The sequence below is a fragment of the Palaemon carinicauda genome, chromosome 1 (genome assembly GCF_036898095.1).
Source record: "Palaemon carinicauda isolate YSFRI2023 chromosome 1, ASM3689809v2, whole genome shotgun sequence".
Classification (NCBI taxonomy): domain Eukaryota; kingdom Metazoa; phylum Arthropoda; class Malacostraca; order Decapoda; family Palaemonidae; genus Palaemon; species Palaemon carinicauda.
The window spans coordinates 99,995,362-100,013,445 of NC_090725.1; the positions used below are offsets into that span (position 1 = coordinate 99,995,362).

The 18,084-nt window shown below is 36.4% G+C and overlaps 1 protein-coding gene across 2 annotated transcripts in view; it reads right to left on the reverse strand.

Moving 5' to 3' along the window:
- RhoGAP1A (Rho GTPase activating protein at 1A) overlaps positions 1 to 18,084 on the reverse strand; it is a 370,606-nt gene that overhangs the window by 347,146 nt on the left and 5,376 nt on the right. The window contains exons 1-2 of one of the 2 annotated variants that reach the window (XM_068383177.1): positions 8,914 to 9,819; positions 3,135 to 3,271 (exon numbers count right to left, since the gene is read on the reverse strand). In XM_068383177.1, the coding sequence (XP_068239278.1) occupies positions 3,135 to 3,271; positions 8,914 to 9,707 (931 nt within the window). In that variant the 5' untranslated portion in view covers positions 9,708 to 9,819. Of the gene's footprint in view, positions 1 to 3,134; positions 3,272 to 8,913; positions 9,820 to 18,084 lie in introns of those variants that run through there. The other variant, XM_068383167.1, reaches the window with a different exon arrangement.

Here is an 18,084-nt window from a genome sequence, read left to right on the forward strand (position 1 = left end):
CTCTTCCTTCCGCAAAAACATTTTCACATAGCATAAAGAGAGAGAGAGAGAGAGAGGAGAGAGAGAGAGAGAGAGAGAGAGAGAGAGAGTAAATGGGATGAGTGAAAATAGGCCGATATTACTTTACACATACACACACAACACAATATATATATATAAATATATATATAATATATACACTATAATATATATACATATATATATATGTATGTGCAAAAATTTTCAACATTTATACATGTTTATTCATATATTCATATTAGCCATAAATCCTCTTAATATCGAATTCACTCTGCCTCGGTATCAGAGACCCAAGGGGGAATTGACTTTATGATAATAGCTTCTGTTGGTAGTGGATTCGAACTCAGACCAGGGAAACTGGGGTTCCAATGACTTACATATATATATATATATATATATATCATATATATATATACATATATATATATTTATATATATATATCATACATATATATATATATATATATATGTATATATATATATAAGAGAGAGAGAGAGAGAGAGAGAGAGAGAGAGATCCCAATTGCTGGGGGAGAATTTCGTGCTGACCAGGGGGTGTAATGTACAGCTTCCTCCGTCCTCTGCGAAGGAAAGGGAAGGGAGGACCATGGGAATAGGGAGAGAGCGATAAGAGGTGGGGAGGGGGATTAAATTTAAGGGGGGACCGCCCCTGGGGCTAGATCAGAGGAAGTAAAGCCAAGTGGAGGAAAGAAGGGGGTACTAGTGAAGGGAGCTGGGTTGCAAGGGGGGAGATAAGACAAGCGGATGTAGAGAGAGAGAGAGAGAGAGAGAGAGAGAGAGAGAGAGGATGTAGATGTAAAGGAATGAACTCTGATAGGCCCCACTACAACCCTGAGCACTCCATTAAATCGTTTTGCTTCGACACTTTCTTCCTAGAACAAAGGTAATTAAGGAGACCTGGCAACCCTCTTATGGCGTATCAAAGAGCTGACAACATGTAGTTACTTCCAAAATGTTATTAAAAACTAAATAATGTAAACACAAAGAATATAATAATTATTCGACTGCGATAGACAATTTTCAGTGCGACTACGCCAAAGCAAATGGATTGCCTTTTTAATAGATTTTTTCAATATATATTTTGCATGTTAATCTTTAAAGTTCATCGATTGTAAAATAGAATATTTTCACATGCCAATCTTTAAGAGAACAAAAGGCTACTGTCCATAAACATCTTGTATTTTACTTTTGCTGGGTTCCTGATCTTAGTAGAATTTTCAATCTATATTTTACACAACTTTAAAACCTTTAAAATCCATCGATTATAAACTAGAATATTTTCACTTGAGATTTTTTAAGAGAACAAAAGGCTACTGTCCATAAACATCTTACATATTTTTTTGCTGGATTCCTGATCTTAATAGAATTTTAAATCTATACTACCATGTTAATCTTTAAAATCCACGTTTTTCATTGTTTTCGGCGTTTTTATGACGTTTTTTCATATTTTTCGGCGTTTTCGGACGTTTATCATTGTTTATCGACGTTTTCGACGTGTTTTCATTGTTTTTTTCGGCGTTTTCGGACGTTTTGCATTGTTTTTCGGCGTTTTTTCATTATTTTTCGATTATAAACTAGAATATTTTCGCCACACCATTTTCAAGAGAACAAAAGGCTACTGTCCATGAACATCAGACATTTTATTTGCATAAACTTCAAAGTACCTTTGGTGGAATACTCAATCAAATTTATTTCTAGAACTACATGAAAGGTGAATGTATGTTGGAAATTCAAACCTCATTTTCCACTGATGTCCAACTAAATCTATATATGACCGGGCCTCCTCCAACCTTCGACATATGCTACCGGAATTTACATGCCAGATGCCCGGCTGTCAAACACAACGAAACCCTAAAAGAATACCTGGGGAAACCTTTCTCCTGTCAGGGGAAGGAATGGCAGCAGACACAAGGAATTCTTGGAGAGAGAGAGAGAGAGAGAGAGAGAGAGAGAGAGAGAGAGAGTTGCTGCTATCCGGGTCTTTCTTCTCCACCAACAAGTTAACGCGTCATGTGTATGGAATTACCTCGATAATTAACCCCAGTCCCAAGACAATAGCAAAAACCTATGATTATATACAAAGGCAAAACGATTGTCCCGTTTGGTAAACTCATTGTTACAGGATATGATTAAGCAACTACAAAGACTTTTATCTACCATGAAAAGGAAACGGATATAGTAGTTTTGACATTCTGAAAGTAGAATATTAGTTTGTCTGTTCCAAATAATGTTTTAATGCTACTGAAATTCAAAGAGAGCAAACATTCAAATGCTATAATCCAGTTCAGATCAAATAAAAGCAATTTATCATTCAAGCCTTCCCTTCCTTAGGTGGACATCTACTTCACTTAATTTACTTTAAGGGCTGCTTTCCTGCTCCCATCACGCAGGGGATCTACAAGCACTATAGGATCTACAATTAAAGTTTATTGTGTACACGGTATATGAGAAAACCCGGTCATTTATCTACACCTTATTTATGTCTCTACCTTACTTTTAAAAAAGAAGCATATTTTCATCCAAATGAACCAGTTATGTGTTCCATACTGTCAGCACAAACAAGAACTAGAGCGCATACCTCCGCCACGCAAAGCAGTATCTTTGCTCTTAAATCCACTGCGTACTTGTACTTCAATGTATTTTTTTTTTAAATCCAAGGGATTTACCCTTGGGTTCAAACCCAACATGTCTGCACAAATTCGTTGAAATTTGCTAATTTGTTTTTTTCGTAATGTTCACAAACAAAATATCAACTAACAAAATATTTGCAATTTACTTAACATTGCTGTTATTTTTTAAAAAGCAATGCTGCGTACTTGTACTTTGATGTATTTTATCCAAAATGTTACAGATTTATCCTTGGGTCATACCCAACATGACTACGAAGCTTAGTCAAAAGATGTAAAGTAGTTATCTAAATAAAGTTGCTCACTAACATAACATACAGGGGTGAATAGAAGATTTTGGCGAAGGCAACAAACATCAAACGACCTTCTTGTCCATCTGGGATTCGAGACGAGAAAGAAATAATTTCAAAGGCAAAATACCCTTCCTGAGAGATGCCAGGAAGAGAACCGAAAGAGGATGATCCGTACCTGAGTCAATGTCGAGGATCTCGTCCCTGCACTCGTCCTCGTGATCCGAGGAAATGGATCGAAGCAGATTGTGCACCTCATCCTCGTCCGACTCCACGCTCTCGCTCCTTTGTAGGGCCCGACCTCGCGCCTTCTTCCTGCAGACACACGGAAATAATATACTGATTAATAATGTCTAAAAAAAGAACATCCTTCCTTATTCCAATATAACTGTACTATAATATCATAAGAAATAATTATATGGATGGCCTCTATTCTCTTGGAAATCCTTCTTAAGATATAAAATATTGCCATTAATTTCATTAATCACTGCATTACACATATATATATGTTAATAATGTCAAAAAAAAAAAATCAACACAAAGAAATACGACTTTGATTAATCTGGAAAATATCCTTACTCTACTACAACTGTATATTATAAGAAATAATCATGCGAGTGCTCTTTATTCTCTTGGAACGCCTTCCTGAGATATAAAATCCATATCATTAAACCATACACTACGCAAATAAATCCTAATAATGTCAGAGAGTAAAGGAAAATAAAAGAATAAAAAAATCCAGCTTCCACTTCTTCACAAAAATAGTGAAAAAAAAACTTTTTCTGCAGTCAGGTTAAGTCACATTTAAATGAAAATTATATCAAGGTATATAAATTTCTATATGAGAGAGAGAGAGAGAGAGAGAGAGAGAGAGAGAGAGAGAGAGAATCCAAATATTCACTGAATGACCATAATCTATACTTAAAACAATCAAAAATTAAAATGACGCAGAAAAAAAATACGTGTCACTCCCAGTATTTCGTTAGTATGTAAAATTGCCAGAAATTAATTTTACTTAAAAGTTCTAATCCCCTTCAATACGGATACTTAATTCCTGATAGTTCGTATATTTACGATAAGTAAATTCATAAAACAAATAATCTTAATCAAACTACAGGAAAATCTTTACAATATATGTTCTTATACTTTTTAAAGTTAATTTTAACTTAACAACTTGGTGACCGGTGTTATGCACTAGAACGCACCAAGATAGTTTTATTTAGTAAATACTGTATCATAACCTTCAAAAATGAGTCTAAATATTTAGTTAAACATACACACACAGAGTTCACCTTTCGACTCCCCCCCCCCCTCTCTCTCCGCTGGTGAGTGTGGTTTTACGGTGTACCTCTCAGGGTTACCCCTTTTCACCCGGGTGTGACTGCTCCCTGTCCCACCTGATCTTGACACCACAGAAATATATACATTATATAGCCACACTTGCTCTTTATCATATACGGGATATTTTAATGGTGTCGTTAGTGAATCTGGCCCAATCAGGCTTGGTATTCGATACAGTAGCATTGCAAATCATACAACTCTTGTAACAGTTGTGTGTTTTTCCCCAGAATGCAAAATGAAATTGTTGTTAGCTATAAAAGATGTCGGAAAAAGATCAGTGGTATATATCTATGTATAATGGTCCATGAAGAACGAAACTATATTCCAGAAATTATTAGATCTTGCTGATAAGCCAATTTCATGCAGAACTACTGATCACAGATTCATGTCGTATAGGTAAAAACGAATTTTATTATTTTCAATACTTGACACATTCATTTTTGTCAAAAACTCCAATCACGCTTTGGGTCATCGTCGAGAAATATACTATCCTGGTTGCCCATCTTTTATGTACTGCACCTCAAGAAGGAACTTACATTAGTTCATCTGGTGCAGAGTCACTGTGCGAAACATACTTTGAGAACCATTAACATGTTTTTTTTTATTCTTTGAGAGGCCAAGCTGTCGCAATACTGAAATCTTCAATTTTCTTTCTTTTCTTTTCAGTGGAGATTTATCTCCTTTTGGCTGTATTATTGAGGTCAATAAGCATCAGACTCAGAAATGCAAACGTACCACTGACTATTATATATATACTGGTTCTTCACACCATTTTCCTGTATTTCCACACAAATTATTTTATTAATTGGAAGCTCAATTAAATATTCAGAGGCCTTATGTGCTTTCTCCTTATGAATGTCTATACATTACGAATAATAATAATAATAATAATAATAATAATAATAATAATAATAATAATATCAACAACACCAACATACACACTGCACCCTTCCACGTCGAATATACTCTGGTATTTCCTGAATATGAGCATCATTTTGGTCGAAAACATCTAATGCCCCTCAACTGTCAAATTTATATACCTAACTCTCCATGCTTTCATAGTAAATTTGATTTTTAGATCTTTTACTACATAATACCTAACCATGAAGGGAAAAATTAATATTAACGACTAAATTCTATTGATATTCAAATGGCCTATTGCTTTTCCAACTAGGGTTGTAGCTTGGCAAGTAATAATAATAATAATAATAATAATAATAATAATAATAATAATATTCCAAACAAATAATGAAAACGCCTAAATATATAAACATGAAAAAAACTTGAGTGGGCCTACATACGTAATATAAAACAATATAATCTTCACTGACAGAAAATAAAACCATAATTAATTTAATGCCATAAAAAGAAATATAATGATTTAGTCACAGCCAAGACCTGGTATTGAGACAGCCACCACTGATATCGTTAGGCCTGCGGTAAAAGCAAGAACCCATCCCATTCATATCACCTCGAGGATCGCTCTCAAAACATCAAGTATGGAGTACATCCCCACTCGAGGCAAAAATGAGGCAACTGGGAAACCAGTAACGAAGTTAGATAAGAGAGCGAGGGAAGCAAGGTCCAGGGAGTGTAACCAAGGTGTAACACTGCGATGGAAACGAAATATGTAAGGAGAGGAACTGGGCGTCAAGAGATGTAATGGTAACGTATTAAGGCAATAAAAGACTTCATTAGATTTCAATCAAGCTGCACGCATAGCGTTTCTGATATCTAGAGGCCTACTGCCTCATGAAAGAAAAACAAATGATTTTATCTATCTTACTCTCTTCCTTTCTACAGTAGACCTAGTTTCTTAAATGTTCTTTTTAACATTATTACATTCCTTATTGTCATGGCATGACAATGAAACAATATCCAACAGATTTTGTAGATTTGAGAACAAAGCCCTCAGAAGAATATTGGGAGTTAAAGGGCAGGACAGGATTAGAAACGAAACTTTAAGAGATTACACGAGTGCCATATGTGGATGAGCTCATGTTGATGGGTAGATGGAGATGGTTTGGGCATGCTCTTCGCACTCCCCAAGAGGGATTAGTTCACCAAACTTTCAACTGGGCTCCACAAGGCACAAGAAGAGTTGAAACGCCCAGGCCTATGTGGCTGAGGACTATGAAGCGTGAAGTAAGAGGTGATGAATGGAGAAGTATTGATTTAAAAGCTCACGATAGAGACGACTGACGAAATCTAACCGATGCCCTTTGCGTCAATAGGAAATGATGATGATGATGATTGTAAATGCAGATAAACAATTTATATAATCAAGAACCATGCTTACACTCACTCTGGTATTTAAATAGGACGGTGTGATTCTTGCTGGCAAATTTACTTTTGATTAAAGCACAAAAAAATGGCTTATTGAGAAAGTCTATAACAATTTTTATTCCTGGTCTTGATATTAATCTCTGGCACCACCGTTCAGTTAGTTCTTGATGTAGTTTAGTCAATAATAATAATAATAATAATAATAATAATAATAATAATAATACTGTAAGTATAGAAATGGGATTCACGCGAGAGACAAACACCTCTATAGACCTAGTACATCACTCACTGCAAGCGCCATAAGGGAACAATGGCCTGCTGCCAACATTAATGGATATAAAGCTGTTACATGCACAGCTATTAATCGGTATACAGACGATTAAACATTGTGCGAGCGAGGAGAGGTGAATGCAACTGACTTTATTTCAAAATATAGCGAGCTTATATACAACAGTTTCATGACAGGAGGCTCACAAAAATTCAAACAAAATAATGCATGAAAAGACAGGCTTAAACAGGTTCTGTTAACAGTGAGGTGTAGAGCAAGATAACAATAAAGAAGAAAATACCGTTACGGTGTACGAGTGCGGTATTGAAACCTATGACCAAATAAATATCCAGGAAACATCTTTCGTAAAGTTTAAAAGTTTTAAAGGTCGGTCATGAATTGCAGAGGCAAGGGACAGTGACATCGCCCTAGGAATCAGCACAATGCCCTAGAGATTATATTATATGATCAGCGCCCTAGCCTCTTCTCCACCCAAACAAGAACCAGGGAGGGCCAGGCAGTGGCTGCTAATGACTCAGCAGATAGACCTATAGGCTCCCCCAAACCCCCCAACCTTAGCTCACAAGGATGGTAAGGTTACAGACACTAATAGCACTAACGAGTCTGAGCGGGACTCGAACCCCCGTCCGGCAAACACCAGACAGAGACGTCACCAATCAGGCCACAACAACAGCCCCTCCAACATACATTCAAATCTCGCCATTCCTTTTGTCTATATAATGATTCTTCCAAAGGGCTTTACAAACCCCCATCCCTTGGGAGAACCTCCCTCTTCTTCGTATTTCATCTACCTTACTAAATCTCGAACCTCTTTCCAATTCATAGATGGAAAAATAAGGGTTAGGCCTACAGGCCTACCGTGCTTATAATTTTTCATTTAGACCTATTACACAATTCGTTTTCTTCAGCTCGAATTTGACTGCCAGCCTATTCGAATCTCATGTTAGACTTGATATGTATTTGTATTTATATATATATATATATATATATATATATATATATATATATGTCATATAGAAGTTAGACTGGGTATCAATACACATATATAAATAAACTATATGTATTACATGAAATATAGTATATATATATATATATATATATATATATATATATATATATATATATATATATATATATATATATATCGAAACATCACACTCCTCATGGTAAGCTACCAAGCAATGAAGAAAAAAATAATCATGTAAAAATGAGGAACAATAAGCTTTGCATGGCATAGCCTAATTAAAATAACAGTATAAAGCTATGAAGATCGCTGTTAGCATCAAAATGTGTGTGTGTGTGAGAGAGAGAGAGAGAGAGAGAGAGAGAGAGAGAGAGAGAGAGAGAGAGAGAGAGAGAGAGCATGGGACTATGTTATTTCCATGGTAATAATTAGCATAAAAAACATTTGAGCCACAGTGCCAAAGATGCAAGCCATGACAAAAAAATTGGAATAAAGTCACCAGAGCAAAAGCAACACTTCTAATATAATCAGAACATAATATGTCAAGACTGTTCCAGGTAAGAATGAAAAGGGGGAAAAAGTGGAGAAAAGGATGAAAGGATCTAATTTCTCCACGAAGTTCATGTATGAAAGGCACGCGTATGTAAGCTTTGCAAGAGCCGGGAATGAAGGTATTTGAAGGGTGTTCAGTAAATGGGGATACTCCATTTAAACTAGAAAAGCACTCTGAAAATGCAGACCTCCGCCACGGCAGCTAAATTTCTCGAAACAAGCGTATTTTAAGTCTGTGTGACAACCAAGTGCGAAGTTGGGGTTAAGGTTTGGGTTATTTCGGTCGACCTTGACCTTTGACCTAACACTTTCAAAATTGAATCGCTTCCATGTCTCAACAATCAATCCCTGGAAGGGTCACTAATCTGAGTAAAATTGTTGCCAGGAAGTTTTTCACAAACAAACAGACAAACGGCCGAAAACATAACATCCCAACATCGTTGGCGGAGGTAATCAAAACATTTGGTTTACATAAAAAAGCAACGATGACAGCAAACATTACAATGATATAAAGCTCTGTCTCACCTAGACGCCCTTAAGATCCGTATGATATTTTCATACTTAATAGGCCGGTGTGGGCGTACTCCCTTGAAGGCATCGGTCCGTTTCACAAAGATCCTGCCGATTCCTTCTGCCAAGCAGGCCTGATCTGCATTCTTCTTCGCCGCTCTTTCTGTAGAATCACGCCTGTAACTGACTTCCCCTGCCATGTCATCTAGACAGTCGTCAGTGTCGTAGTACTCGTAAAAGTACTCTCGGCCATCATATTCAGAAGTATGATTCAGCTCATCACCACTGTTGTCGATGCCTTCGATGGTCTTGCTCATCTCATCTCCGTCGGCAGCTTCCGTTTTAAGAAGTTCGAAGTCGGGGCTCGCAAACATTTCAGATTTATATAAACTTTCAAATACTTCGTTCTCGAAATCATTGACGGCAGAGGAAATGGCACCTTCATCCCCCCCGCCAAGAGAGCTTCCTGTCACTCCCACGCTACAATCAGAACAGCTGGCAAATCCTTCATCGCCCCCTCCAGCACTTCCGGTAGGAATCCGCTGGGAATGGGAACAGGGACTGTCTATGTCACCAACGTTAAAAGGCATTTTCGCTAACGCAATTCCAGAATCACCAAGGCTCTTCAAAACAAGACCCCGGTCAAGGTTTTGTTTGTCGTCTAGCATTAGTTCAGAGAGATCGTTCTTACTGTCCTCCGAGAAGAAGTCTTCCGAGCTAGAGGATCTTATCCCCGCCACCAGTGCATCTGCAATAACGAGCACACCACTTTTCACGTCTTTACAATTGCCGTCAGTCATATTGGCCATGAAATAGATTGTCTTCAGGCACTATCAGGTATAATATTAACAATCTGCAAAGCTTCAGTCACTAATAGATGCAATGTTAACAATCTGTTAACAAATATAACACTAATAGTAATTTTATCATAAAACGGGAAAAAATAAAATCCTAACACCATTGGTACAATTTGTTTCATGTAGCTTGTAGTCTATCAGTACACATAACAGCCAAGATAAGTAGACATATGGTATTCCCACAACGAATTACGCAATTTCCAGGAGTGACAAAAATCAGTTTGCCCAATAGCACAGCTATGAAACTCACCCACTATAATATTAATAATAATAATAATAATGATAATGATAATAATAATAATAATAATAATCATAATCATAAATACTATTGCCGGTTTTTATTCCATTAAAATTTTAAGGCTGCTTTTCCAGTCCTATATTGCAAGGGGAACCCTAGTCCCTACAGGATCTTCACATTCATTTCAAGGCATTCAAAATTTCACACCGCATTCTAGAGGAAATGGAAGGAGTACAAAGAAACGTCTCTGGCACTATTCATGAGACTGCTTCAAGAGAAGTTGGTTTCCCTTCCTTATCACAAAACTGCCCAATTTGGAAGTCTTCAACAACAGGATACGAAGACAGAGAGAGTGGGTCATTACAGGAAAGTCTTGGTTGGCATCCGCAGCAACTCGTATAAGAAAATTATATGATGACGCAAGTGTCCATTTGTGATTTAGTCTCGCTTCAACAACAAGGATATTTAGCAATGAACGTGGGTAGGCTAGGAAGTTTGAGACCGAATCACAGCCCGATATTTTCATGCCCTTATCCATCCTTGGTAGGTAGGGTTAGCCTGACCCTAACTTTGGTTAAAGGGGACTTGGTAACTGTATATATAGAACATAAAATAGTTACAACTAAAAATGCTATGGAAAGAATAATGATGGGAATAACATTTAGACAGAAAAAAAACATGGACACGAGAACAAAGTAAAGCAGAGGTTATTCTAACAACTTGTAAGAAAAAGAAATGGACATGGGTAGGACATAATTGAGAATGACTGACAATAGATGGACATTAAGAATAACAGCATGAATCCCTAGAGATTGCATAAGAAGCAGATGAAGGAATAGAAGACGATGGATCGACGAACTAAGAAAGTTTGCGGGCATGGACTGGCACAGAAAGACCATAAACAGACTCAAGGACATGTCTGAGGCCTTTGTTCTGCAGTGGACTAATAACGGCTGATGACACACACACACACACACACACACACACATTATATATATATATATATATATATATATATATATATATATATATATCGTTGAGTCCACTGTAGGGCAAAGGCCTCAAACATGCCCTTCCAATCCCGCCTAATTATGATATTTTTATGCTAGTCTATGCACGCAAATTTTCTTAGCTCTGACGAGCTCTTCCTTCCTATGCTTCGTTTGCAATCGCTAGGGACCCATTCTATTATTCTTTTTGTCCATCTATTAGCTGTCTTTTCAATTATATGATCTGACCACGTCCATTTCTTTTCCTTACTTATGGCTAGAATTCCTTTACCTTACAGTATCCATGTTGCTCTTTTTCTCTATCTTAGTGTTAATTTCGTCATTATTCTTTCCATAGCTCTTTGAACTGCAACTAGCTTATGTTAAAAGGTGTTTGTAAGTCTCCAAGTTTCTGGTGTATAAGTTAATGTTGGTTGGATGATCTGATTAAATACTTTTCTTTTTAGAGAAAGTGACATTTTACGTTCCATAATCTCATTTTTTTCATCAAAAGCTCTCCATCCCATGCTTATCCTTCTTTAAATGCCCTGGGGAAACACTTACTGTCTGTCTCATTTACGTTTATTCATTGACATTCTCTAGATATTCGTCAATAAATCTTATTTGTTTTCTCTGCCTTTTCATTGAAGTCTTATTTGACTCGTATTCATTTTCAGTCCTGCACATTTCTGCTTACTCTATTCACATATTCTATCATCTTTTGCCATTCATCCCATGATTCCCTAAATAGAGCTATGTCATCTGTACATCTTAAGTTGTTATGGTATTCCCCATTAATATCGATTCCTATATTTTCCAATTCTAAATTTTGAAAAACTTCTAAGCATGCTGTGAGTAATTTAGGAAAGATGGGGTCTCATTCTCCAACTCCTTTCTCAATCGGAATGTTCTCACTATACGTAGTTTATGGTAGCTGAGTTTCCTGCATAGATATCTTCAAGTTTTCTAGCATAAGATTCAACTATTCTTTGCTTTTGAATGGCGCTCATTACTCCTGAAGGTTTGACAAAAACTAGGACATTGTGCGACAATTGAAACGAGCTGTCCTTACCCATGCTGCCCACCAGACCTTTATGGTGATTTAACTTTCAATACATTGAAGTGGCATTCTCTTAAAAACAATCTACGTGACGAGTAACAGTTTTCCTAATTCCTATAAGTTCCTTAAAAAAAACCTTACTGTAAATACAAAAATGGCCGTCACCAGTCTTAAATACTGGTCATAAGGAAAGCCTCATAGCGTTAAATGAAAAGCTACATGCGACTAGGATAGGTATATATATTGGTACAGTAACACATTTCCCCAAAATTTGAGTAGCAATGCAGCTACATATGAATGCATGTGGGAAAAACTTTTCTTTTCGCTCTCTCTGTCAGGTTCTTCGTCTAGATGCTTGGGATTCCATAGTCAAAATCAAGCTTGCCTGAATTAGTACGTGACGATTGCGTGTATTCAGGCATTAGAGACCTATGAAAATCTAGTTTCCAAGAAACAGACGAGACTGGTTTTCATATTCAAGGAGAAATCAATGCGGCTCGCTTCTTAGGATAATTTAGCCAATTTAAAAATTCTTCTAAGATTTCTTCTAAATATATCTTCCCGAAAATAATTTTGCTTTACAATATTCAGTAATTTCACAGAGCATCGAAACTTACAAAAATTCTTTATTTAGATTTGCTAAAACCGTTACAGAGACAGATCGGTTAGGTTTATCAAAAGTAAATAGGATATGCTATCAAGAATCAAATTAATTTTCAAAAATAAACTACAACTAGTTGAAAAAATCAAACATTTAAATCCCCTAAGTGAGATTGATCCAATGTCATTGATCTACTTAAAAATCGAATTTTGAGTTCAGGTTAAAACTTCATTTCCCATAACTTGTACCATGAGGTCGATTTATCGACCATAGGTCTACATTGAAGAGATTAGGTCAATGCAAAGTAGCACCATCATCTGATATGATCTAGTTGTCTGGAAATCTGCTTGTAGGCCTACGTTAAACTATTAAAACTTAAATGCCATAGGTCCCTCACCTGAAATTTGTTCGACTCTTAAATTTTTTTTTGACTAAGGAGTTTATGTTTTAAATTTCCTCTACGCATTTGCTTCTAATAATTACAAATACAAACTACATTGAAGATGACTATCCTACCTACGACTCAACGAGTTAAAATTGGCATCAAGTTGACGGCCAGCATAAATGATATTGTTCACATGTCTACAACAATATAAACGTGAGTACAACAAAATAGAACACAATATAAAACATTATTTGCATCCGTTATTTATTTCCCATGCGACTTGTAAGTAAAATTCACATTAACGAAAGTGATGGCGCAAAGCATACTCAGCATGAGTAGGCCTACACATACAATAAATATGTGGTTCGGCACCATGAAATATCCAACATAAGCCTAATGCAGTTTAATAGAGCCTATTCTTAAACGTGAGGGTGGGATTAGGAACAATCACGTTTTCTCTTATTTCACACAATTTAAGATCTTCCCAGCCATGGCCGGATAGTAATATGTAAGACCAAGAGGCAAATCCGATGATGTGTTATCACAGCTGATTAGATAAACAAATCCATAACTAGTCACCGGGAATATAACACCATTTTCGGAACAGATAAGAACTAGATCACTGAAAGCTTCACTTCTCATGAGATAAGGAAACACCATGGCAATGTAGTTCAAATAAATATTTTGATAAGAAAATTCTCCAGTAGTTAAACCTAAAAACGCTGCTTGAAACACGAAAGTCACACGCACATTGCGAGAGAAAGAACGAGACTGACGTTGGATTTGTCAAACACCGACTTCACACGAAAACAGCCACACGAGATAAGGCAAACCATGATCATTTCCCGTGTAAACGATGAGGCAACCGACAAAAACTGTACGCGCCAAGGGGTTCGTTTATCACAAATGCAAGGATATTTCTGATCATGTTTCCGTTCCACTTAAGAGACAGACGTCATATGAATGACGTCATTCACACGAAAATTATAATTAGAGACTAATCAGACTACAGTATTATTACTACGACTAGGTAAGCTACAACCATAACTGGAAAAGCAGTATGCTTTAAGGCAAAGGGCTCCAACAAGGAAAAACAACCCAGCGAGGAAAGGAAATATGGAAACAGATTAGTACTCGTATGTCCAAGTGTGCCCTCAAGCAAGAGGCTGTGACACTACCCAAGACTAGAGAACAACGGTTTGATTTTGGAGAGTACTTCTCTTGGAAGAGCTGCTTACCATAGCAAAAGAGTTTCTTGAGTTTCTTCTACCCTTACCAAGCGGAAAGCAGCCACTGATCAATTACAGTGCAGTATACACTCCGTGTGAAAAGAAATAAATGTTGAACAGGGGCATGGAATTACCAGACAATTAAGATGCCAAACTGAATTTCTAAAACCATAAGACATTACTTCATAAGTGGATTGGTAATGAAACCCATAAAACAATGGTCAGACAAATAATAAAGATAAGAAAAATCGTAGAAGATGAACGAATCACACACAGTAACTTTGTCTATCCAAGGAAACTTAATGAACATGATGGAACCTAAGGCTTCAAACTTCTTTGGGCCCTTCATCGCCCAACGCCCTCTACATCCGACATATTTCACACTCTCTTTTCGTAGATTTTATTACAATAATATTACAACTGAAGTAAATAATCCATAGTTTTCACATTTAACATCAAAAGAGAAAGAAACTGCATAGGCCTCTGTTCTTGGTGAGCCCATAAGCCTTATGGATAATGTGGGCGGTTTAAGAAGCATGTTTGTAAAACCCAAGGCAATAATTACTATTGCCTGCCCTAGTACCAATCAATAACAATAAAATTAATGATAACAACCCTATACATCTCTCTCTCTCTCTCTCTCTCTCTCTCTCTCTCTCTCTCTCTCTCTCTCTGTATATATATATATATATATATATATATATATATATATATATATCAGTAGAAATTCATCGAGCTTCACAACCATATGCGCTAACACTACCAACAATAATCGATAGACCTAAGACCCACTTTACTTGGGGTACTCTAGGGTTGTTTCCCTGGTCCTGACACACATACAAACCATGTGCCCCACAACTACAAGAGGAGGCCAATGAATGGTATGGTCTACACCGGGAAACATGCCCGAACCAGACTCGGAGACACCAAAACTGGGAAAATACAAGCATCAAAGGCATATTTCCTGGAAAGTGTCACCGAACCAAGCAATACGAGCATTCATTTTTAGAGGCAACTAAAAAAAAAATGAAAAAAAAAATTATCAAACACAACATGATCAGAAACGTCTTCAGATAGTAAATGTTTCTAACAAGTATTTTGGAATGATTTTGCGTCTCAACTCATGGGTTGTACAGGAATTGTGAACCGATGGCATTTGGTATTTCTAGGCGGCCACCCATAAAACACACTCTCTCTCTCTCTCTTAATATATATATATATATATATATATATATATATATATATATATATATATATATATATATATATATATATATATATATAATATATATAGATATAAATATACAAACTATCACAATCCCATACACTCATACTAACTTGGCCATTACTTAAAAACACACATGCAACTGTTGTAAGTCTAAGTCATAACTTCACCCCGAGAGGAAGGTAAGCTGTTGATCTTTCAAATGGCGAGAATAACAGGAAATTTTCGCAGCAAATAACGTATCGACCTGTACCACTAGTACCAAAATCGATTCCATCAGAAGGGGAATGAGGGACTGGTTGATGACACGGGAGGATGGAGAGAACGACAGATTCTTTGATGTAGCCCACTTCGACAGAGCGCTTTGTATCTGAATAAAAATAGTACAACGTAAACATGCATACAAAGTCATCGAATTCGAAAGTGAACTTTAGATGAGTGAGTCATTAAAAGACCCAACTAAAGCTATTCAACGTTCATATAATACGATGATAAAAACATCGTAAATCGGGTGATACAAACGAAACAAATGTGGGACCTGGAAAGCACATTTACATATAATCAAAGTATATAACAATCTCAATAACAGCGCCTTGAATGGCCTCCGAAAAGAGTAGCTCACTCTCAGGTCGGCACAACAACCTTGTAATCAGATCTGCAATGATGATTATTCACACAAAGTATTGATAAGTGCAATAATTTCCTTATCCATAAATGCCAAATGGGAGTAAATGTAGATAATGAAAAATACAAATGGACAAACAGGGATCTTATTTTACCCACAAACACGTCTCAGTTTGTCACAAAGTCAGAAAGATAAAAAGGGAAGGGACACGAGATTCGAACCAAAATCCACAGAATACACCGAACAATTATAAAACAGACTTTAAGCAATGGCAAAACGCATGATTCAACAAGATTTGATAAAGTGAAAGACCTTTTATGTGTCGGTAGTATGGACAAATATGGTAGGTAGCCGATCGCAGCTCACGAAAGCAGGGTGGTGATAACGATAGTCCTAGAGAGCATGATAGATTGAGTCGTTGCCTTTCATAGCCTTATTTAAGAGCGGGAGTTCTCAACCAGGGGGTAATTTCCGGTTTCCAGGGGATGGGGAAATTGGGACTACAGACTGAGATAGATATCTACTTAAATTGTTTGTCCAAAAAAGTTCCTGATGACTGTCAGGACGAATTTCTTGAGATTGTAACTGATTTATGAGTAAGAGATATGTTCTATGAGAAATCAAGTAAAGAATCCTGGCCTTTAAAGTGCGATTCCTACATAAAAGGAGCAGTAAGTGCTATTCGCGCATACCTTCCCGTTCGTATCGACACATCTTCGTGCGGCAGTATTTTCAACTGTTGCAGGTTAAAATGAAACAACGTAGTACCTTAAGAGGTACAAAATTATCACCGTAGTGTCATTTCAAGCACTTTCAAGGTTTCTCATAGACTAATACTTTTCTGGATAAAACTAATTAAAAATTTACAATATCTCTGTATCATATTCAACTTTTTGTTTATTGCATTAGTCTTAGTGTGGTCTCAAGTAATTCAATGCAAATTCTTACAATTATTTTACTTTTATTCAAATTTAAAAAATACATCAATATTTTAATTTTGCATTTAACTGGTAAAACACCACTATAAAATATCCCATGAAAAATTGTAAATGTATATATGTACTAATATGGAAAATAAAAAATAAAATGATTTTGGGATATGTATATTATTTGGAATTCACTTTTTGGAACAGAATCTTGGAAAGGAGGGAGAATGACATTCTGAGGCCCTTGTTTTCAAACTCAAACAGTTGGGAGTGGGTGGGTTGTTTCTTAGCATTATTATTGATTTTTTAAGTAATAGATCTCAAAGAGTTGTTGTTGATGGGTACCATAGTGAGTATAGTAATGTGATATCCGATGTTCTACAGGGTAGTGTTCTTGGCCCAATACTTTTCATACTATAGACACATAACATGTGGTTTGGCCTAGAAAACAAGCTTGTTGCATATGCAGATGATGCTACTCTCTTTGCATCAATTCCGTCCCCTGAATGTAGATCTGGTGTTGGTGAATCCCTTAATAGAGATTTAGCTAAAATTAGTGCATGGTGCAAATCATGGGGTATGAAGTTGAATCCTAATAAAACTCAAAGTATGATTGTAAGTAGGTCAAGGACGGTGGCTCCTCAACATCCGGATCTCAGTATTGATAATGTTTCTTTAAATTTGTATGACTTTTAAAATTTTAGGTGTGATTCTCGACATCAAATTTACTTTAGAGAAACATTAGGTCGGTGTCTTCTTCAATTGCACAAAAAATTGGCTTATTGAGAATCTTACAAGATTTTCGGTGATCAATCTATTCTGAAGAAGAGTTTTAATTCTTTCATTCTACCTTGTTTTGAGTATTGTTCTCCTGTCTGGTGTTCAGCTGCTGATTCTCATCTTAATTTGTTGGACAGAAACTTACGGTCTATTAAATTTCTTATTCCTGATCTAGATATCAATCTTTGGCACCGTCGTTGCATAAAATTTTTCATAACTATGACCATCCTTTACATTCAGATCTACCTGGACAATACTATTCGGTTCGTAA